This window comes from Hippocampus zosterae, chromosome 5 (assembly GCF_025434085.1).
Source record: "Hippocampus zosterae strain Florida chromosome 5, ASM2543408v3, whole genome shotgun sequence".
Taxonomy (NCBI): Eukaryota; Metazoa; Chordata; class Actinopteri; order Syngnathiformes; family Syngnathidae; genus Hippocampus; species Hippocampus zosterae.
The window spans coordinates 9,061,309-9,084,982 of NC_067455.1; the positions used below are offsets into that span (position 1 = coordinate 9,061,309).

The 23,674-nt window shown below is 43.4% G+C and overlaps 2 protein-coding genes across 5 annotated transcripts in view; both read right to left on the reverse strand.

Annotated features, from left to right (window-relative positions):
- Nucleotides 1–23,674, reverse strand: part of kcnn3 (potassium intermediate/small conductance calcium-activated channel, subfamily N, member 3) — an 85,278-nt gene that overhangs the window by 57,029 nt on the left and 4,575 nt on the right. The window contains exons 1-3 of one of the 4 annotated variants that reach the window (XM_052066179.1): nt 21,417–22,097; nt 20,073–21,147; nt 1,590–1,685 (exon numbers count right to left, since the gene is read on the reverse strand). In XM_052066179.1, the coding sequence (XP_051922139.1) occupies nt 1,590–1,685; nt 20,073–21,122 (1,146 nt within the window). In that variant the 5' untranslated portion in view covers nt 21,123–21,147; nt 21,417–22,097. Of the gene's footprint in view, nt 1–1,589; nt 1,686–20,072; nt 21,153–21,416; nt 22,098–23,674 lie in introns of those variants that run through there. The other 3 variants (XM_052066178.1, XM_052066177.1, XM_052066180.1) reach the window with 3 other exon arrangements.
- The window catches only part of adar (adenosine deaminase RNA specific), a 45,303-nt gene that overhangs the window by 3,358 nt on the left and 18,271 nt on the right, over nt 1–23,674 (reverse strand). The gene's annotated exons all lie outside the window — the stretch shown is intronic.

Below are 23,674 nucleotides of genomic sequence, written 5' to 3' on the forward strand. Positions count from 1 at the left end.
ACGCAGGCCCGGGGAGAACTTGCAAACTCTACACAGGGAGGCCGGAGCTGGACTAGAACCCGGAACCTCAGCACTGTGATGTTGACATGCTGACCGCTAGACCACTGGGCTGCCGAAATGTTGTTTGTTAATATTTTATTTATTTATTTATTCACTCTTTGCATTACTCAGGGTGTGCGTATGTGTGTGTGTGTGTGTTATGTTCTGAGAGGCAGAGCACGACCCCCTCTCATTAATATCGCGATCCCCTCTCGTTAATTTCCGGACACAGCCTCTGTTCTAAAGCCAATCGGCAGCTCGTGCTTGGACTGTTTTCCATCCGCGCTGCCTGTTGCACTGGCACATTATTTCCCCAGTTGGAGTGCAGAGACTCTCGGCTCAAAGGCTCGAAGGCAATCTAGGCCCAAGAGCACGCACCAGCACTGTTTTTTGTTTTTGGCTACACTCTCAATAACTGCACAGCACATTTCAACAACACTCTGAGTTTCTGAACAGTTGGCATGAAGCAGTGTCAGCTCAGGGGAGCTCGTTGCCCCCCACCCCTCCAAAAAAAAAAAAATCCCGCCGCCCTCATCGTGAGTGCATTCGGAAATACCCTCCAAGCACTTCCCTCAGCCTGTTTGGAAACTCAGAATGTTGCTCAAATGTGCCGTTTGGTTATTCCGAGTCCTCCCACATTACAAAAAAACCTGCATGGCAGGCTGATTGGACGCTTTAAATTGTCCCTCGGTGTGCGTGTGAGCACGGATGGTTGTTCGTCTCTGTGTGCCCTGCGATTGGCTGGCAACCGGTTCAGGGTGTCCCCCGCCTACTGTCCAAAGATAGCTGCGTTAGGCTCCAGCACCCACCACGACCCTCGTGAGGAAAGCGGATCGGAAAATGGATGGATGGATGGATTTCTTGTACATCTTAACTTTGAGTCTTTGAGTCGCATGTTGGCAATCTCTTTTTCCTAAATTGATTAAAAAATATATCACTGTATATATATATATATATATATATATATATATACATATATATATATATATATATATATATACTGTATACATGTGTGTGTATATATATATATAATTATATATACATATACATACAGTGATCCCTCGCTATTTCGCGGTTCGTTTATCGTGGCTTCAGTGCATCGCGGATTTTTTCAAACATATTCATACTTTTTTTTAAGTCCGCAAAATGACAGAGTGAAGCAGCGAAATTCAGCAAAACAACAGCGAGTCACATAGAGCAACATATACTACATGTATATGTTCATATGTTTAAATCTCTTAGTATACAGCATTAAGTCACATTAATTACTTCAAAATTTACTTCTACATGCATGTAGACCATTAAATTTGGCCTTATAAATATTATGTACTGTACATGTACCTATACGGAGGGGAGGCTGGGTCGCTACTTTGCGCATTTTCGTTTATGGCGGGTGGTTTTGGTCCCCATTAACCGCGATAAACGAGAGATTACTGTACTCCATGGATCCAATGTTGTGTCCGGTGTGTGTTCAAAAACAAACAATCTGTTTGGGGCGAAAGCAAACGCGGCGGCAACCGATGCCGAATCTCTCGCTGAATCTCTTTTACCTGAACCTCCCGTGCGTGATAGGCGATGATGAGGCCCAGCAGGATGACTGTAGACAGGCTGATCAGACACTTCAGGGCCAGAGAATACATGGAGCTCTGCAAGGGGGGAGACACAGAAGGCTGCAGTATGAGTAGAAAAACACACACACACACCAAGCAGGAAAGATGCAGCCTTTTTACATATTGGGTCACATCGGTGTGAGCTGTTGCCCTGCTTTAAGCCGACATTTACCAAACCGATTTTCAAAGGCCGAGGAGAAGTACGGCACCCTGTCAATAGCGCTCGGCTGCGGAGATTTAAATCTTCTGCTCGTCTGCTTTCACAGGGCTTATAATCAATGCAGCGAGGGGAACTTTCAATCAATACAATTAAATCGCACTTCTGGGGGTTTTCCTTCAGCCCACCCCCACTCTCCCCTCCCTCTGGCGCACTTATGCAGAGCTAACTGAGCTGGACTCGATACGTACACGCACGCTCAAGGCTATATTATTCTTTGGCTTTTTGGGGGAATACCAAAGAGATGGAAAAGAGGGGAAAGGGGAATTCTCCCCCCGACCCCCTCTTTTTTTTTAAACAATTGCATATGCTAATTTAGCAATTTATGGAATTCAAATAGACATTGCAATGTACACTAAATCAATCTAGTATTGTTTATTGTAATACTGATTGATTTCTTGGTTTGTGTTTGAAAAAAAACATAGGTAAAGGTTCTTGAAAAAAAGAATCACATATCAAATCACAATTGCGATATCAAGGGGGAGGGAGGGAATTGCAATTCGATATTTCAAACATCTTTCAACTTTCATGTGAATTCAATGAATCAAAATTGAGCGGATTCATTTTCATGATGACGACCAAAATATTGAAATGAACAGTTCTGCTCTGCCCGCGCAACTTGCCTCTCACTCCGTTAGCTGGACTACAGTGAGGGTTGGTGAATCATAACAAAATAAGTGGACATTAAAGATTTAAGGGAAAGCTCTTTTTCCCTTTTATTGATTGGCCATAATTTAAGAGCATGAACGCCCTCCAAAGTCTCCGGATGCATAAATATCTTCACAATACGTGTCTTCATATTGAACACTCGATCAGCTGAGTAGGCAAGTGGTTAGCATATCTGCCTTACAGTCAAAGAGGTCTTTGAATCAAGCTCCAGAGTCCGCGTGACCCCCCCCCCCTCCCCCCACCGTGCTTGTGATTTATTTCCCAAAGCTGGATGGCAGACAATCCAAAATGGACAGTTTTTTGTCCATCTATATACCATGACATAGATTGACAGGGGGCGCGATTACATGTTCGTCCACTAGATGGTAGAAGGTACAATGAGCATGCATATTCACCTGCTGAAATTCAGACATTATTGTCATAAATTCTCATTATTACCATAATACATTGGCCATTCCACAGGAAATAAAATACAAAAATGCACGATGACACTAAACGTAAAATGTTTTTTTTTTGTTATTGTTTGATGCAAAAAAAAAAAAAAGTCCTGCACATTGATCCAATCAACACAATTTGAAACGCGGGATGACGCAAATACAAATTCGGGACCGTACTGCTGCTGTAATTATTTTTTAATTTTTAATTATTTTTTTTAATGTTTTTATATATTTTTTAATATTATTTTGGGTTGAAACGAGGTAAGCTTGTGAAAAACTGTTGTAGTCTATCATGAGGAAACACGACATCCCAGTGGTCTATTAACATCTACTTCACACACACACGCACACAGCTGGAGATCACATCTTAATTTTTTTTTTTTCTTGTTCATATCCGATTGTTCTTCTAAGCCAGTTGTCCCGACGTCAGCAACGAGTAAGATAATGCTCAAAAAGTTCATTTTGAGCGAGCCCTTGTGGAGAAATTTAACACACTCCGGGGTCACATTGTAGATGATTTTCTTCATTAGTTTAACTACTGTGTACTTCACAGCTATACCAGAGGCTCACAACGGCGTGTGGAGACGATCGTGAGATTGCGCCGTTGTTAATGGTGAGCTGCATGTGTGTGGAACTCAAAGCCTGATAATAGCCCAAGTGCACATTATCAGGTAAATGCACTTTAGTTTATCCCAAGTAGACTTGGGATACTGGCAGTCAAATAATTGATCAAAAATCTTCTCTGTAGGGTTCTAATTAGCTGTGGGGGGTTGAAGGCAACAGCAGACACATAAAAAAAAGGTTACCAGAGCATCATCTCATGCAACTCACGGTTCTCATCCCAAAAATTTGCGCTTGAACGCACCGCACAAACAACAGCAGATGTCCTGCGACCGAGTGCTGCGGATATCAACACTGCCAGGCTCGCAGTAATATTCAAAGCCCTCTCACATCGTGCATAGTTCCAATTGAATTGGAATGGAATATCAAAGTATTCAAAATGGATGACAACTGAAGAAGAGACCTTTAACTTCTATTACTGTACTGTACTTTGCTTACCCTATTTTACTACACAAGAGAGTTAAGATATTTTTTTAAAAATCAGGATAAATATAGTGGTTACTACGTCAGACACATTATGATGGCGACATGTGTGTGTGTGTGTGTAATCGTGCAAAGCACTTTGAGTACCCGATCACAAGTGGATTTTGGCCTGTTTTGCTACCACTTCTCCTCTTTTTGCTCCTTCTCTCCTGCTTGCTTGTAGAGGCTCCGAGAATCTTTTGTGCATCATCCCCTGCGACATGTGCCACCACATGCGGAATGACTGCATCATATCCTAATAAAAGTTAATCACTTTTTCTCCTGTTTAATGTTATGAGTGCTGAGTTGTGCCGTTGGATGTTATTGAGTATCCAACCTCATTCAATGTTGAAATTGAACCGAGTTTATGATTAGTTCATCAAAGTAGAAGAAGTCGACCTGCAGCTCATTTCCTCTTTATTCTACACTACAACCACTCGCGACGGCCAAATATTAGCGCACGTTTTTATTTTTCTTCCCCAAAACAACCTCGCTGCCGTGACTACTTGAAGTGTAATGCAGCTCTGACTGCCCGAGTCGAAGCTTCACACGAGCGCGCAGTCAGAGTCTTAATTTAGTCTCTGACTCCTGAGTTTCCCCCATGAGGTGATTAAGCACAATCTGCATTGGTTCATGAATATATATTGCGAGTCAGTGTCCTGGAAAATAGAGTGTGTCAGTGTGTTATCGTGTCTCTTGCAGCTCCTCCAAAATGTGCGTGTTGCCCCAAATAAGTGGAAATGCAGCTGCATGTAAACACACCAGCTGCCGAGTCGTCATTTTTATGTCACTCGTAATATGGGCATCATATTTTCATTAACTGAGCTGATTGCGTGGGATTTCCATCCGTCCATCATTTAATGTGAATGAATTCAGCCGAGAAACTTGTAAGTTGAGGTGGAGTGCACTTGTTGGCGGCAACCGGCAGAGGTGCTGTTCGTTCAGTCTCGACTCGTTTGCTTTCTAAAAACGTCCAACATGTCCACATAGCACTCTGAAAACAGTTGAGTCCAAAAAAATAACCCAAATTGGGTCAAAATGGGATCGAACCAACTGTTTGGGTTAATTGTTGAACATTCAAACTTTTTCTAAAATTAATAACCAACAAAACATTTTGGGGTTGTGGAGTACAAAGCTGGATTTTTCATCAGACTTTTGAAGTACATTTTGACATTTATTTATTAAATTCAGTTAATTTAAATTAATTATCAAAGCAGATTTGTTAGTTTTTATTTGTCCATTTTTAAAAATAATGCCTCGTTTTAGTTGAGTTTTTGTTCATTTTTGTATTTTTTTTTCAATAGATGGAATATTTGGGGAGTGTAAGATTAAAAAGAATAATAAACAGTCAAAGTATCGAGTAATGAAGTAAATCACAATTGCATAACAACTGTTTGACCTTCGCTGTATGGACGAATAGCAATCCCGAAATAAATACACTTTGTTTTAATTATAGATAGTTTATAAAGATCAGTATAAACAGGAGTTCAGAACATTCATATAAGGTCCATCCAGCTTTCCATTTTGTACCGCTTGTGTTCATTTGGGCCGCGGGGTGAGCTGGAGCCTATCGCGGCTGACTCTGGGCGAGGGGCGGATTAGATACTCATTTTATTTTTTAGGAAATAAATAAATAAATATGCAATTATTCAAAAAGATAAAATGTCTCATGTGATTGAAAATCATATCCTGCAATAATAATTCACATCGTTGAAGTGAGTTAGTAGTTTGCGGTTGTTTGTTATGAGCCCCTCCGCAAAACACTTTGGCTGATTTTGGCTCAAAGCTTAAGCGGTCGTCTGCTTTTTTTATTTCCCCCATTTTCTCATGTTCCTGTCTCACTCACCCCCCCCCCCCCCCGTCCTCCCCCGATTGCAAACATCTCATTTGTGCTCACTGGAGCAAAAGTGGCTGCAAAGGAAGCGCCGCTTGTCTTGTTAATGAGAAAAATACCCAGCTCAGCGGCCTGACTGTAAACACGCTGTCACACCAGCGAGTTGCACCCTTATTTTATTTTATCACCTCTCTCGTTCTGCCTTTGTTGTTCTGTTGTACTGTTTTTAGTGGAGAGAAAAAAAAATCCGTTTTGAGTCTGTAGGAGTCACCTGGATTAAAAAAATAAAATCCATTTTGAGTCTGTAGGTGTCACCTGGATGCTTTTTTTAAAGTTTCACGAGGGCAGATGGGGGCGGAAAATGTATGATTGAAGCAGTATTCGATTTGACACAATATTATCAGATTTAATACAAGGAATGTATTTTTTTTTTGATTGTCAGAGATTCACTTCACAATTGTCTTTTTTATTGGGGCTGTACATCGAAGTAGTGAACAATTTTACAATTATGAGGTAGACAGTGGTATGAAAAAACATTCTTCCATTAAAAAAAAGTCTAATTTTCTTTTTTTTTCCTATTTTCACACCTTCCATCGCTTTCTTTTTTTATTTAGCTAGAGAGCCAAAAAAAGAGGTATGGAAAAGCTTGATTTGGAGTTAATCAGAGGTGGAGGTTGCTGACTCCTATTTAACATCAATTTGAATGTTTGGTTAATTTTGACCCTAGCTGTCAACTCGGTGATAGGAGGGTGCGCACAATTTTACATTTACGTAAAACTATCGGAACGTCTCATGACCCATAGACATATTCTATCTATCTACACACATAGATAAATACGGTAGAGGTGCCTCTTAGCCAATGGGATGCCAGGAAGATGCTTCGTAATAGCCAATGGCAGAGCAGCTTTAAGTATGTTTGCATTCAGGAAACTCTGAGCTGCGACTAGCGTGCCATCCTCTATTTTTACCTTTCGTAATTTGAAATTTCTTTCCTAACTCGAGGCACTATATTCCTGTTGAGGCGTTTCGTAACTTGAAAATGTCATATGAAGAGACGTTCGTAAGGAGAGGTACCACTGTAGCGTCATCATGATAATTATTATTCTTTTCGTTTTATTTATTTGATTATGTGCAGAGGTACCAGGTTCGATTCCAGCTCCGGCCTCCCTGTGTGGAGTTTGCATGTTCTCCCCGGGCCTCCGTGGGTTTTCTCCGGGTGCTCCGGTTTCCTCCCACATTCCAAAAACATGCATGACAGGCTTATTGGACGCTCTAAATTGTCCCTAGGTGCGATTGTGAGCGTGGATGGTTGTTCGTCTCTGTGTGCCCTGCGATTGGCTGGCAACTGATCCAGGGTGTCCCCTGCCTACTGCCCGAAGACGGCTGGGATAGGCTCCAGCACCCCCCGCGACCCTAGTGAGGATTAAGCGGTTCAGAAAATGGATGAATGGATGGATTATTTAAATGGACAAATAAATAAGAGTTCGAATCTTTTACATGTATGATATTACGGATAGTCAAATAAAATGAAAATGAGCACGGAACACGAAGAGCTCGGGTCATCGATTATATGAGCTTGCACTGACGGCTGCAAGTGTTTCAATAGTCTAGGTTGGGGTTGCCAGGCAACCAGCCAAGAAGCTTTTGCGGGTGTAAATAATCAAAGGGATCACGGCTGGACTGAACGGGAGATACGTTTTTGTTTGACGATGTTAGACCTTAAGAGCAACAACAATGGCAATGCGCTGCGACTCTTTGAAATGTCGTTTGCCTTCACGGTGGCCCTTCAATTCACAAACGTGACACTCATAATATATTATGGCGGTTCATCCACACCAAATGAATTCAAGCATGCCTTCATGGACCTTGACTTGTCAAAAGGGCGGAAGATAAGGATCGAACAAACGCTCCAGGATGAACAAAGGGGGCTCGCCCAACTTGGCATTGATCGTTCCAATTGATTACGAGGGGTGACCAAAGACTTTTATCTCACACATATGGGTTTCCTTTATTGCTTAGCCAAGTGTGTATATGTGTGTTTTGATCGACATCTTGCTGGACAGCGAGGAGAGATAAAAGACAAAAAAAACAACAACAACAACCAAAAATCCAGTGGAATCGGATGGATTTTTGCTCATGAATAATCAGCTCCACAGTTATTTTGAATTTGACTGCTTTTGCCTATAAGCACTCGCACACACACACCCACACACACACACACACACACACACACACACACACCAATGGTTTTGCAAAACAACATTCAACGTGTGATTGAAGTGTAGTCCACAAAAACACGACCTGCCTCAAGTACCGAGGGTACAGAGTGCAACCATTCTCAAGACAGCTAAAGTGGATGATTGCAGAATTGTTGGCGAGGGGAAAAACAAAAAACAACAACAACAAAAAAATGAGGGATGACCAACTTCACAACAAACAGTGTTCAAAAATACTCTAGAGAAAGTTGCCAAAATGTACCATCTATGGTTGCACGGATGACTGTTATTAGTGTTTACAACGAGGCGCACACCACAAACTATTTGAACATTCGGGAACAGGAAAGGGAAATTACTTTCCGCTGTTCAGACACTGAAGAGAAAAAAAAAATTGTATTGTGTATTAGACATGAGAATGTAAAGATAAGGATCATGATCCAAAGCAAACCACATCATGTGTCAAACATGGCGTAAGGAGTGTTATGACATTAGCAGCTAGACATGAGCACTAATGGAACACGATGGCCGGTGTTTATTGATGATGTAACAAGATGAATTGTGATGTGGATGGGACGAATGCTCACAATGGCGTTAAAGTGAGAGGACAGATGGATAACGACTGTAAACACACCGGGAAAGCAACTCAATACTTTTCGAAGCCAAGGGTATAGAAAAAAAATCAGTCACCCGATCAGAAGCAAATAGAGCGCGTGCTTTGAATTACCTGAAGGCAAAACTCCGGCAAAAGCTTTCCGTGGCAAAAATGATGAGAGCAGTAAAAACAAAAAGGAATTCCAGAATGTGAGATAACATTGTGTTGTGGAGAGTTGCCACAGTTACCTTGAATGATGACTTGATTTTGAAAGTAACTCGGTTAGAAGAAGTTGCTTAATTGGTTACATTACGTAGATGCCGACAACTGCGCAGAACATAAAATGGCAGTTTTGCTTTTGTTGGAATTACAATTTTGTATGTTCAAGCAATATGTTTTGCTTGAACATAAAATAAAGACAACCTTTTTTTTTTTTTTTAAACGCACCAATCGTTATTTTTATTTTGGGAAAAAAGTCTATGGATTTCACTTAACATAAAAAGCTACTAGTTTTTATTTAACAAAAAAAAGTATTTCTCGATTTCACTTATTTTTTTTAAAATGTAGTCTGTTTTAGCTTGACATTTATAAATAGATTGATTTTCTTTTTTCTTTTTCTCAACATACTGCCAGTGTGTTTGAAGCTCAATAACACTTTGTCACCAGCACAGAATGTGCAATGTCCCCTCATATTTTCTTTCACTGACACAAACACAAAATAGGAACGGTATTTCCAGCTTGAAAATGCAAAATTGATCTGCTTTGTTGACGTTTTTCATGAGGTGGACACATGACGTGACGCATGCGTGACATCACTTTATAATTAATGGGAAGAGGGAGTACCGTAAGCTGACTGTCACCATTCATTGCTATGAAGTAACAAAGTGTGATTTTGCAACTGTCATCCGATTACTTCAGAAAGCAACACGTTCGATTAGTACTTCCATTTCGTCGAACAGGAAGTCGAGCTTTCAATGACGTTTCATTATCAAAGCCATTAAGACGGCCTTCAAAAAGTTTCACTCTTTTTGGGAAAGGGTGGGGGGGGGCATTGATAGAGACAAAAAGCGATTTGTGTTTGATTCCATGTGCTGCTGCTGATAAAAATGAATCTGGGTACTTGCGACTGCGTCGGAATGAGTTAGCCTTGAGGCGCTCCTTCTGTCAAAGTGGCACTTTCTTGCAATCAGTCTCCTGGGAAACAGGCGGGGGGCAGAGAGGCTATTGTCACCTTCGCCAGATGTAATCACACACACACACACACACACACACACACACACAGCGAGAAGACTGACACCAAAGCCGAACAGGACTCTTCACCACACTCCAACTTAGTTACATCACAAGCACCAATCAATAATTCCAATAGTACAGGGTGTCCATAAAGTCTCTTTACCATTTCAGATATGTATTAAAAATGCAATTTTTATAAATAAAATATTAAATATTTTATTCACATTTGTTCTATTGTATTCAGTGTTTTAGTTTTTTTTAATCACATTGCATTTGTGGTGTGGGATCATGTGCAATCGAATAATTGGTCCATTTTTCTTCAACGAGACATCCATTTCTGCAAATGTTCACCTTGACCTTTGAACTGAATATATGGCACCACAACTGAATGACCTTCAACCAACCATCATTTTTCAGCAAGATGGTGAACCACCACATTGGGGGCTGCATGTTCGTGGGTTCCTCAATCAAACATTTGCAGACCGGTGGATTAGGAGGGATGGGCCAATTCCTTGGCCGCCACGTTCACCAGACATCACTCCCTTGGACTTCTTTCCATGGGGCTATGTTAAAGTAATCATGTATCGAACAAAGATAAGGGACATTACTGACCTAAAGCAAAGGATGACCGATGCCATTGCCACAATTGATGAGGCTATGCTACAGCGAACAAGGCAAGAAATCGAGTAGCATCTTGATGTGCATCGTGCAACTAACCGTGCCCATGTAGAAGTGTATTAAAAGAGATTTTTTAAAAAAAACTTTCATAAACTCTGAATACAATCAATTGCATTTTTAATACATTTTTGAAATGGTAAAGAGACTTTATGGACACCCTGTATATAACGTAAATCCAAATAATCCATTCCAGACATGAAAAAAAAATCTCTCTCTAAACACACACAGTATATACTGTATTTCCAGTATACTCTGTATACATCTACTGTATATACGCACAGAGAGAGACAGAGAGAGAGAGAGAGATGCCTTACTACAAGGGGAGAAATTTGTAGCAGTTAGCAACAGGACCTGAGGGATGCAGTGGCCCTCAGAAGCCTGAAGGTGGCGTCGTGGAGGGGGAGGAGGACCGTGACAATGCGCAGAGGGGACACAAGTACTGGAGCGGTTGATGACTTCCCCAGAGAATACTGTATGTACGTCAACGACAGGCTAGTTTAATGCTCTGCCTCATTTATTGTTGTTGTTGTTGGAGCGACCGGCGAGCTACCACAAGAAGGAAAAAGGTCACTCCGGAAAATGTCTGCCAGAAATGTCATAGATGCAGGGGTGTGGCCAAGGCAAGCAATGAAGGGAACCTGCTGGGGTAGAAAGGACACCACCACCCTCCACCCCCGCCTTGAGGAGATGGAGACGTATTTCGGATCTCGCAGGGGAGGAGGAATATAAGCACCCTCTTTCAGTGTGGAGGAGACGACGAATGAATCCACACAATGAAAGATCACCTTTCGTAGGACGGTCACGTAGTTCCCCAAAAGGATGGTACATGGAGTCGCACAACTTTGTGGGGCGACCACGTCAATATCTAATAGTATACGAATCACGATGAAACGCCATCTCCACAGAAATGGAACATTATCTTGACTACAGTCCGTTTCCATCAGTGTTTTAGGCATTGACGGCATCATTTCCATGTTCCACACAGGCGCCGAACACGCAGGTACACAGCCAAATAAAGTCCATCCATCCATCCATCCATCCATTCATTTTCTGAACCGCTTATCCTCACAAGGGTCGCGGGGGGGTGGGGGGGGGGTGCTGGAGCCTATCCCAGCTGTCTCCGGGCAGTAGGCGGGGGACACCCTGAATCGGTTGCCAGCCAATCGCAGGGCACACACAGACGAACAACCATTCGCACCCACACTCACACCTAGGGACAATTTAGAGTGTTCAATCAGCCTCCCATGCGTGTTTTCGGAATGTGGGAGGAAACCAGAGTACCCGGAGAAAACCCACGCAGGCCCGGGGGAGAACAGGCAAACTCCACACAGGGAGGCCGGAGCTGGAACCGAATTTCCCCAAAAAAGTGGGACACCTATGATTGAAGTCCGTGGGACTGAAAGGTACACATTTAAATATTTTTTTCTGTTTTTGATTGCCTGTCAGGTGCGCGGCACCTTGCGTGTGACGTCATTCCGGTAAGTCTGTTCTAGAAGCCGTTTGCCTGTCGCCGACGACTCGAACAGAATTGGCCGGCCTGAAATACTGACGACAGCTTCCCAATAGACTGGCGATGCCCGCCTCTGCTAAACACACCACATTGCGTAGCGCGAAATGTCAAAGTCTAGTCGTCCACTAATTGCCGTTAATAGCCTCTAGCCACATAAACCTTGATTCAAGAGTTTGATTCCTTTCCCTCCGTATATTTTATTACATCTATTCATGGATTACATTCCTCAGCGCTACGCCACACACACACACGCGCGCACAGGCAACAGGCACAGCAGCAGCCATCTGTACAGTATGTGTCTATTGACAGGTGATGTTGACAACAGCTGTGCATTCGCCCAGAATAGCTTGTAGTGTTTTCATCAGCGGCCCAGAGACATGTCGCGCTGGGCCCGGGGGCCACCGAGGAGCAATGCGGGGACTTCTTCCAATGATGTATTGATCCGAGAGGCCTCACGCTGCGGTCCCGAGTGGACGTGTAGCTTGAGTTATTCTCAGATGGAAACGGATGTCAATCTGCCAAGCTCTCACTTTAATATGTCGCTGGAAAATCCCAGAGTAGAATCGCTTAAAAGATGTCTCTGATTGCTGCTTGGCTCGATGTGAAGATGCCAGGCTTGCTGTCAGTGAAAAGTGAGCCCAGGAAAATTTCAGGTGAAAACAACTCTGTAGGATGGAACCCAATCGAGTTTCGACATCTGTCTAATTTGGACTAACATCAAGATGATCATTTGACCTAAATTTCAAGGGAAAATACGCCTCACGAAAGCTCATTTCATTTTGAGTTTTAATTGATTTTTAAAAATTGTGATTTTACACGTATTCTGAAAGGAGTGGGTTTTTTTCTAAATATAAAAAAAGCAGTGTAGTTGGTATATATTACATAATCCAATAGAATGAAGCGAATAAAAAAACGTGCATCACGATTAATTCATTGCAGCTCCTTTTAGTGTGCATAATTTGGCCACCAGGCACAATATAATAAAGTCATGCAGGCACAAACGAAGAATTAGTTGGTTTTCGCAAAGAATTGAGAATATATTTTAAAATGGACAAAAAGCCACTTTTTTCCCCCAATTTTTTTCAAGTGAAACAAAGTAGGCAAATATCCGGTTTGTAATTCATATCTATATTGTTGTAATTGTTATGGGACCCCCCCAAAAAGGTATTTAATTTATTCCATTTTTTTTCTTAGTCAGCCCATTAATCAGTTATCAGAATTCTGCCAAACACCGTAATAGGGCTCCAAAAACCCATCATCTGTTGAGCCCTGGAATATATGCCTGCGAGCATCAGTATTTTGTTTGACAATATGTGTTGCTACACCATTTGTGTTCCACTACCCATTGCTTGAAGCGTTATTAACAGGCTACTCCATTATATGTTTGCATTAAGCTAACAGACTTTAAGGCGATGTGACGTGGTTGTTTTAAATACACGTGTAATTCCTCTCCGTTACATCTTTGCATGAAAACAGTTTCACATCTCGGTTTCAACGACGTGTTCACTGTCAAAGATCTAACCGTAAAGCAAAAATATTTCTGTTTCAATTAGTTTCCGTGGTCCCATCATAGGAGAAAATATGATGTTCGACCTTAGAGGCACCGCCGTATTCTACATATGTCAAATTTAAATAAGCTAAATAAGATTCATGCATTATTCATGGTAACTGAAGGGAAATGACAAAAATAAATTGGCCATTGTGCAATAATGAACAAATCCCATTGCTGCAACTTCATAAAAAGGAAATGGACTCTTCCTTGGCCCGTGCCCTCCACAAAAGATGAATGGAAATCAGTTGTGCAGTTTTGGCTAGCGGTAATAAAGCGAGTTGCAAAAAACTGCAGACGTGCAAACAAATCAAGTCTCCAAAGCCTCCTTTTGCATGAAAAGCCACATTTGTGCCGGAGGGCCCCATTTTCCCCTTTCCGTGAAATATTGCATGGTTCAATACTGCAAACTGTTTGCAGGCCAGGCAAATTATGCGATGATTAGAACCCAATCCAATCATGTGCAATGCAAACTTTCTGATAAGCTTCGATTTCGTTTGATGACAAGGCGATACGAAACGTGCATAGCATAGCAGGAAGCGGGAAGAAGGAAAGTCGAGCAGTCGTCTGGGAGCTGTGGTCTTTTTACCGTGTGTCGCCGAGAAGCGACGTCTAAAGAAGCACCAACCACCAACAGATGATGTCGCTCCTTGGCGATGAGCATTGTTATGGCTCCCCTACTTTTGTCAATTAACTCAGCCCATCAAATGACGCTAGGTAACAATCGCTCTCCTTTTTTGTTCACATATACCATTTATATGGAAAAATAGTCCACAGTAACACCGGGTTTATGGATGATGGGTTTTTTAAAAAATAGTTTTTAACCCTTTCATGGACAGCGGTCACTACAGTGGACAGTTTATCAGGTGATCAGGTTACAGGTTCTCATTATTTGTGCGTGAAAGGGTTAAAATAATATGCTGTTGAGTTTTTCCTACACAATATTACGGTAAGCCTGGTGTTTTCTTTTTAAATCTTGCACACAAAAAAAAAACTAAAACTAATATTAAAACTAATACAAATTAAAACAAAGCATTAAACAAACGAACAAGCATTGAAAAATCTGTTGAATAAGGCAAAAGATTGCCGGCAAAGATGTCAAGTAAAAAAGTCTGAGATAAAGGAACCAACAAGTTCAACAAGCACGTTCTGAAAACTAAATTAAAAAAAAAAGTTTAACGAAATTCCAAAACTATTGTAACACCATCAGACACAACAGCAAACACCCTTTTGGACAGTGTCAGTCCTAAATGAGCATTATTATCTCCATAAAACCACATATTGATATTAGATCTCATTCAAGCGTGTGTCCAGACCGGTCAGTGTGTGTCCAATATTTGCCCTCTTCCAGGAACAAGCATGCGTACACAAGCAACACACCCTCTTTAGTTCCATTCTTATTCTTCATATCTATTTCGGGAGGCTACACGGAGCAGCTGGACCTGCTCAACAACAATCACGCAATGAATGCAAACATTAAAAAAACAAACAAAAAAACACAGTGGTCAAATGAAATACATTGTGCTCAAATAAATTATGCCGGCAACGGAATTGACCGTAAACACTGACGAATCCGTTCATTCCGATTCCAAGTTCCTCATGAGTTGTCAATAAACAACATAAAACACAGCACCTGAAAGGCAGCATCCATTTGCGGTGTGCCATTTGAGGCAGTGCGCCGGGATGGATGGCGCATACCGGTGGGAGATTATCAATAATCAATAGTTCAATCATCACCGAAGACCAACGCCGTCTCAAAGACGGCTGAAAAGTTGCAGCTCGAAGCTGCGCACCTCCCATCCGGTTTGCCCATTTGCAAGCCATCGGTTACAACAGCGTGCAAACTTTTTTTTTCCCCATTCGTTTAGCCAGTTCAAGTGCCTGCACAAGTCAAACTTGATCAGTGGCGGGGTGGGCAAACTTCAGTCCCATGAGCCAGAGTAAAAAAAAACAACAAGGAAAACCTCAACGGAACGGTTACTTAATAAATCCACACATTGGTATAATGTATGACAATTAGGGTAAGGCGAATTAATCGTCCAGCCGATGTAATAAAATGATATTAGGTCTTTTTTTTTCTCTCTCTTTCTACACATGAAAACATGACTACATAAGTTAAACATATACTACCGTACATACTCTGATAAAACTGTCAACTGTTCTACCTGTAATTCATACCGCTGTTGCTGTAACCGTGAAGAGGACCCCCCCTGGGGACTCCCCTAGCAAAAAACAAAACAAAACAGTGATTGTCATATATACTGTATATTTTTTAAAAATAATATCATGCACTTGATTTTGAAAATCTGCCGAAGCAGAGTCCCAATCATATACCTTTACGATGCATTACACGGGAGGGGGCAGCGGGGGCAAATCAAAACAGTACAGAGTGTCTTCATTTTTACGGTGATCAAGTGGTTCGCACGTCAACCTCACAGTGCAGAGGTTGCGAGTCCGATTCCGACTCCGGCAACCTCCTGTGTGGAGTTTGCATGTTCTCCCTGTGCCTGTGTGGCTTTTCTCCGGGTACTCCAATTTCCTCGTACATACCAAAAACATGCTTGGTAGGTGTGAGTGTGAGCGTGGATGGTTGCCCTGCGATTTTCTGGCAACTGGTTCAGGTTGTTCCCTGCCTACTGCCCGAAGACAGATGGGATTGGCTCCAGCACCCCCCACCCCCAACCACCCACCCACCCACCAACCCATGTGACCCTAATGAGGATAAAGCGGTTCGGAAAATGGATGGATCAACGCCTTGCTGCATGAACACCCAATTGGGAATAGATTTATCAAGATGAAGATAACACCTACAAACATGGTACCCTCCACACACAAATTCACCAATGCGGATCAATTTGAATTGATTGGCCCGAGCTGTTGCGATGTGCGGCATTGCTTATAGCTTAAGAGCCTAAATCAGGCCTTTTTCACACACACACACACAACCTTTCATTTCTCCCCTCCAATCCCACTCCCCCACTTCAACGCCAACTGGAGTTGCAGGCCAAAAAAAAAGTGAGGTGAGGTCAAAGAAAGAAAGCCAAATAAAGAGAGAGTCAGAATAGAAAAGAGACAGAATGATCACGCGGTGGCCGACAGAGAGAACGAAAAGAGACGTGAAACAATTCAGACCGTGAATTTCCCTTAATGAAAAAAAAGAGTCAAAGACGATCGCAATATAATGAACGGAGAGTAAAAGCTTGAAATGTGGCGTGGCCAGATACTTTATTCCTTGCAATCATTATAATGGAGAGTCTTCTAACCACCAGATGGATGATGCCAGACACGCCCACTCGCCAAAATCTTAAACGGCGACGTGTCCACATCATCCATCGTGCGTTTGTCGAGCCCATCGGGATGCTTCCACTTTATTAGCTGAGCCCCCGCTGACCTTTTGTGCTATGTCACGCTAAAACAAAGGCCGGGACAAGGGCGCTGGCAGGGAAGAGCCAAGATAAACAGACAATAGCAGCTGGAGGGGGGCCGATTCATCTTATTACACTCAGCATTTAGGCAGACAAATGAGATGCTGGCTTCCTGCTAATAATCTACATTGGCCACCACTTGGCCTCTTTATCATGATATTACATCACTGGGCACACACCTCCGGCATCTGACCGCTGAAACGTCATCACAATTCACTCCATCTTCTCGTCATACCCCGAGAGGAGCTCAAGTAAGGAGTCTGTAAAATAACAGATTCAAATGGGTAATTATCGGCTAGAAACATATGCTCCTGTAATTTAAAGTGGCACACAAACTGAGGACCACATTTCCCATGATGCAACTCTACAATATTTTCATTTTCCACCAGACCATAGCATCAGTTTGTTGTTTCCCACAAGGGCAAAGGCAGTCGATAAAGCAGTTCTACACCCATGAAACTTCAAAAGAAAAAAAAAAAGCCAAGCCGACTCGGGGGACAAGCCCCTCCTAGCACCTCTCATCATGTCCACAGCCTTGTCAACTCTCGTCTTTACAACCTCCTCGGTTTCACTCACAAGTCCCTCCATAAACGTCAACTGCTCCAGAATTCCGCTGCAGGTTTCATCACAACAAAACTCTCACTTTCCATGACCCCCCCCCCCCCCCCCATCTCAAAACAACTTCACTTGGGACCTGGCCAAACTCACAATTCAATTGAAGGTGCTCCTTTACGCCTTCAAGGCCATTCCCAACCTTGCCCCTCCATACCCATCTGACCCTCTCCGCATTTCCTCCATTCATCCGACTGTTCCACCTGCCCGTCTCAACAACACTACGCTATTTAATTGCTTCTTGCCATTTCAAAATGCCAGACCAGACACAGTCTTTGTCTTTAACCCAAGTGACCCCCCACTGATGTCGACTCGCCAGGAAACCAGAGACGACACGTCTTCAGTTTCTACATTCCTTGCTGTTATTTAAAAATGTCGAATCTTCATTTGGAAGCCTTTAGGCCAAGTAACCTCGGTTCACACGACATCAAGTGGCCGCTACACCACGCTTCCTATAATGCAACATTAACGTATTTAACGTCCACCGTTATTTAATAATGCTAAACCCACCGTTCCAAGTCTTTAGTCCAGGGATTGCATGTCCTAAAATGCAACTATTCACATCTACATCATACTATTATTTCAAAATGCCAAACCCCCGGTTAGTAGTCTTTAGGTCAAGTAAGCCCTGGTAAACCCTCTTTAGCTTATCCAGACAGCCATGACTATAGCCTATATTGTAATAATGTAACTCGACAGTATTCCCCTGAAATCTTTGCGAAATAAACCGCATCCCAAATTTACCAAAATCCGGTTTCTCGGATGATCCTGTTCTTCTGCGTCTCCAGCAGGTGGCAGACGAGGGACTTTCCATCAGTGTGCACACCTGCTGCCAATTATGATCAGCCATGTATTTAAGGACCGACGAACTGCCTGCAGTTTGTCGGATTATTTTGACCTTGTTGCTGCTCTTGCTCTTGTCATAGTCATTATTGTTACCTTAGTAGCCCGTTTTTTTGGGGGGGGGGGGGTTAGTACAGTACAATAAACCTGCAGTACAGTCTCCGTTTTGAAATTTGACTGTTTTTGTTTCACCTGTCAGATTCTTCACAGTTTGTTGGTTTTCTCGATTTAACACATTTCTTGCTTTTTGCTAGCAGTTTTTTGTTACCGTATTGTTTTTTTTTCTGGTTCTTATTGACGAGAGATTTCTGCTCATACTTTTTCGGTGCACTATTGTTTTTGTCAATGTTTTTGTTACAGAGTTTCATTCAGTGTCTCTGTTTCTGGGATCATAAACATTCGGTTGGTTTCAAACCTGAAGAAGCCATGTGAAATCATGACATACATTCCCCATGATGCAGCCATTCAATGTTTCAGAGTAGACACAAAACTAGTGTCAACTGCAGCCAAAACTGCTTTTGAGAGTCATTGTGCACTCTCAAAAGCAGATAATCCACACAGATATCACCTAGACAGCCATTACATGAGTGTAACTATCCTAATCGATAGAACTGAAATCTAGACTTTCCGCAATACAAAATGACTGGACAGTATTTCATTGATTCTTTGCTAAAATAAAGATCGTTAAAAAAACAAAACAAAACGTCAAACCCTGATATTCGAGTTTCCAAGACAGACTGACGAATGTCATGACAGCCACGACGAGAAACTCCATTTGATAAAATGCAACTCCAAAGTATCCTATCGGACAGCCAGTACATGATACAAACAACCATTCACACCTACAGATCATTTAGAGACTTCAATGAACATAAACATGCATGGTCTTTTTTTTTATGTGGGAGGAAGCCGGAGTCCCGATGGAAAAACCTACGCAAGCAGAGGTAGAAGATGCAAACTCAGCCAAGATGAGAGCTTGCAATTCCCGTAAAGCAACAGCACAGTGTTTTATTTCACAAGTGTGAAATAGACAAGTCCCATCCAGAGGTTTTAGTTATCGAGCCAAGTCACAAACGAAAAAAGACAAAAAAACAAATGAACAAAAAAAATAATTACAGAAACAAAAGACGATACTTTTCCATAATGCAGCTCTACAGGACCCTCGTCATATTTCTATTGGTGCACTTTTCCCAAAAAGAACCGATCAGTGCCAAGTGAAATTTTGTGGTCATATTTCAGTCAATTTTGGACCTGCAGTTTTCGTGATCATCCTCAATTTCTGTATCAGGTGCTGTGAAAGAAACTTCCAACATGTAAGCATGTGCAGGTATGTTTTAAGATACGAGACACAAACAGTACATTTTCTTTGGTGTTCTCCAGCGAAATTGAGACGGTAGGAAAACGTCGAAAGTCGAATGTGACAGCAGTTAGAAACACACGACTTCTTTGGACCTGTTGCATCGCAAAGAATTTGTCCCGCATGTTCAGGACAACATCAAAACAGGACGAGTAAACATGGTCTCACCTTGGTGTAGACACCCCAGGACAGCTCCGTCTCGATCACCATAACGACGATTCCGAACATGCCAAAGATGAGAGCGTAGTCACTCAGTCGCTTCCTCTTTTCGAAAAGCGCCCTGCGATGGCCGAGTTTGTAGCCAATGTTTTGATTCTTTCGTTTGGGGGCCTTGGTGCCGGTCCTGACCCCGGATCCCACTGTCCCGGAGCCACCCTGACTTGCGCCCCTCCCCGGTTGCGCCCGGCGACTCTCCACCAGGGCGTTGTTCTGGTGGTAGATGGACATCTGGTTGGAGGTGGTGTCGCTGATGTCATATCCTGCCCCGGGGTACGGCGAGTCTTCTTTCGATGAGATGACAATCTCTGGGGGGCTATGGATGGGCGCTTGACTCGTGGAGGACTGGGTGACCGAGGAGGTAGGCGGGGCTTCCCGCTGCCGGTCGTGACCCCCGGTGGCGCTCGCCCCGGCAACAGCGGAAACCCCGGCCTCTTTGGTTTCGCTGCTGCTGTCCGATTCGATGAGGTTCCTTCGGGAAGCGCTGAGGCGGCTCAGGGGCTTCATGACGCCGCCGGTGTACTTGCAGGAGCTCATGGCGATTTCGGTGAACGGGTTGCTGTCCCTGCGGTGGACCAGGGGACTGGCCTGCCTGTGCTTGCACCCGCGCTCCCGGTCCCGGTCGCGATCCATAGAGGGCGAGTGGGAGGTGTAAAAAAGGGTGTTGTAAATCGGAGAGTTGTCCCCGCTTAGGCTGTGCTGTGAACCCAAGCAGGAAGAGAGCGGGGTGTTGGTGGGGTGCAAGGCATTCGGGATGGTCGGCGGGGCCACCGTCGACAGCTTGGGCAGGGACGACGGCGTGGCGGCGGGGGATGGCGACGGGTTGCTGCCATTGAGGCGGGCAAGGCTAGATGGCGTCGTGTGATTGGAGTGGTTGGATCCCGGACCCTGGGCGCCGGGGGCCGCGGAGTGCGAGATGCCCGCAAGGGGGAGGAGGAAACGCTGGTCTTCTTCCTCGCTGCCTCCGAGGAGAGCCAGACTCAGAGAGGGGCCAGGCTCCATGGTCACAGCTCTGAGCCGTGTACCTCTTGTCTGGAGGAGACAAACACAAACAATTACCGTGACGCCTCTGAAGCATCAGGTGGAGGCCACCTGAGGTGACTGGATCGAGGAAATTATACACAATCCGGGTGAGAAGCAGAACATGACTTATGCACGAGCAATATTTACTACAACATGTCAAGTTGTTTCAGTAGCTGAGAGATAGATGACTCCTGGAAGAAGCTTAGGTGAGATCCAAACAATAACCTACTTTCTTGGTGTGACATAAGCAGACCCCCCAGCCACATTTTCTACCTACCGGTACCTCTTTTCTTCCACTCCCCCAGAGCAGATGTGTTGAATCACTTGGTCGGATGAATACAGATCACCCCACTTTTTTTCTTTTTCATGTTGTCACAGCCATGCCATCATCCTCTCGCTTTCTCTCCGTGCGTCTCGTCTCTGCGTCTCTCTTCCCCAGCGGTCGCCTCCGTGCATGAGGCTTCCTCCACAAGTCCACCAAGCCGCCTCTCGAGCTTTGCGCACGGCGTCCCGACACTCCAACGCCCCCTCGCCTTTCCTCCTCTCTCCTCCGCCCTCCTCGTCCTCGTTCGACGCGCTTCACTCGGCGTGCTTCCCCATCCTGGGCGAGCCGTCCGCGGGGATCCACTTCGACGACGACGTCGCCGCCGTCGGACACGGCGGTCGCTCACGGACGACGAGCCGTGGCGAGATGTGTCAGTCAACCTGTGGCTTGCGCGTCTCTCTCTCTCTCTGTCTCTCTCTCTCGCAACCAAGAGAAACCACCTCAAAATGTATGCGCGCACGTCGGCGCGAGCCAAGTGATTGAATACGTGCGCTTCCACTCAATCGCCGCACGGCGCGGACGCGGATGAGCGTCTCTCACCCTCTCCTGCAACTTCCCTGCCCTCCCTTCAACTCACCCCACCCCCGCTCGCTCCCATTGGATGGAGGCAGAAACAGGTGGCCACGATCTGTATCCACCGTGTGGGACATGCAATTACACAGGATGGAAATATTATATCAGCGTCATATCGTTTCATTGGAATGAAGTCGACCATCATGGCCTATTTGAATATGGATCGCTAGCGATTTGCAAAGTCTGCATTTTTAGCCATGTCATTAAAATACATTTGGCATGAGATTGCATTTTAGTTCATTTATAAAGTAAATCACATAGTCATCAAATGCATTATATCAGAACGTAAAAAAATATATACTTTTAAAAAGTAGACAACGCCTCCATTGTGGTTTCACAGATTTTTTTTTCATTCCACTGATGACTATTATAATGGTGGCACAGTAAGAGTTGACACTAAATTTCACTAACAAGAATACAAACAGAAAATACTGTGTTTAAACTCACCCGCGTTTTTTCTTGATTCCTGAATGTCATTCCTCTTTGATCCTGCTTTTTACGCCTACGCAAAGCAACGCCTGCAGGTTTATTTTATAATGTAAATCTTTGGGGATTATTTATTGAACTGTTTGTTGTTGTTGTTTTGTTTTGATATATAACTGTGGAATGACAAATTTGTTCATTCAGAAAAAAAAATTATTTGTTTACTGTAAACACAGATGGATCACCGGTACACTGTCCAATATTTTTCTGTCATTCATTCTCTCTATATACTGAAGAGCAGTATAATACAGATATATGGCTGAACATGGACGCTGTCAACACCTCAAGTTCGCCACAGTGATTAGTCAGTCTCCACACAAAGGATAAAGAATATATGCCTCTGCATATCGTTATACCAGTAACCTGTTTACTTGTGTTGCTCAAACATATACATCCAAATATCCATTGCTTAAAATATTAAACACTGGAACACTGAGGCTATTTGAGTGCCCATCTATGATGTTTCCCAGGAGACTTAAAGGCCTAGTTAGTTGGCTGCTTTAAATACACAACATATAGTTCTCCTTATGTTTAGTTTGACGGTAAAATTCAGATGGGAGTGAGAATAAATTTGCAGGATTCCTCGCTATCCGCAAAGTTCCTTGCCACCATAAAGGGCAAAAAAAATAGGTCGGATATATACCCTGCGACTGACTAGCGACCAGTTCAGGGTGTAGTCCGCCTTCTGCCCCAAATCAGATGGGACGGGCTGCAGCAATCCTGTTCAGGAGAAGCGGTGTTGAAAGTGGATGGATGTATGTTCAGCATAATCCTGGCTAATGAGACCGTGATACCTGGATTTAATGGTACGAATATGACGGGCGCGCTAATGTTCGTTGTAATCGGATGAGCTCAGCTCTCAAATTTGAGGGGGAGTGGATTGAAGAACATACTGATCACAGGTCAGCCTGACGGGCGTCAATAACGCGGATCGAAGCGTATAATTACAAGTATTAGTCATGTACACAATAAACAGACATGCAGAACTTCTTCCACGGTGAGTCACTTTTTTTTTTTTTCGTTGCTGGTTTTAATGTCACGCTCGCATCATTTCATGTGCTGTTTCAGGTGGGAGGAATTAGTTAGAGGCTTGTTTCTACACTGCATGTGTGGATTCATAATAGGGCAGTAATGGAGAATAGCTCATAAA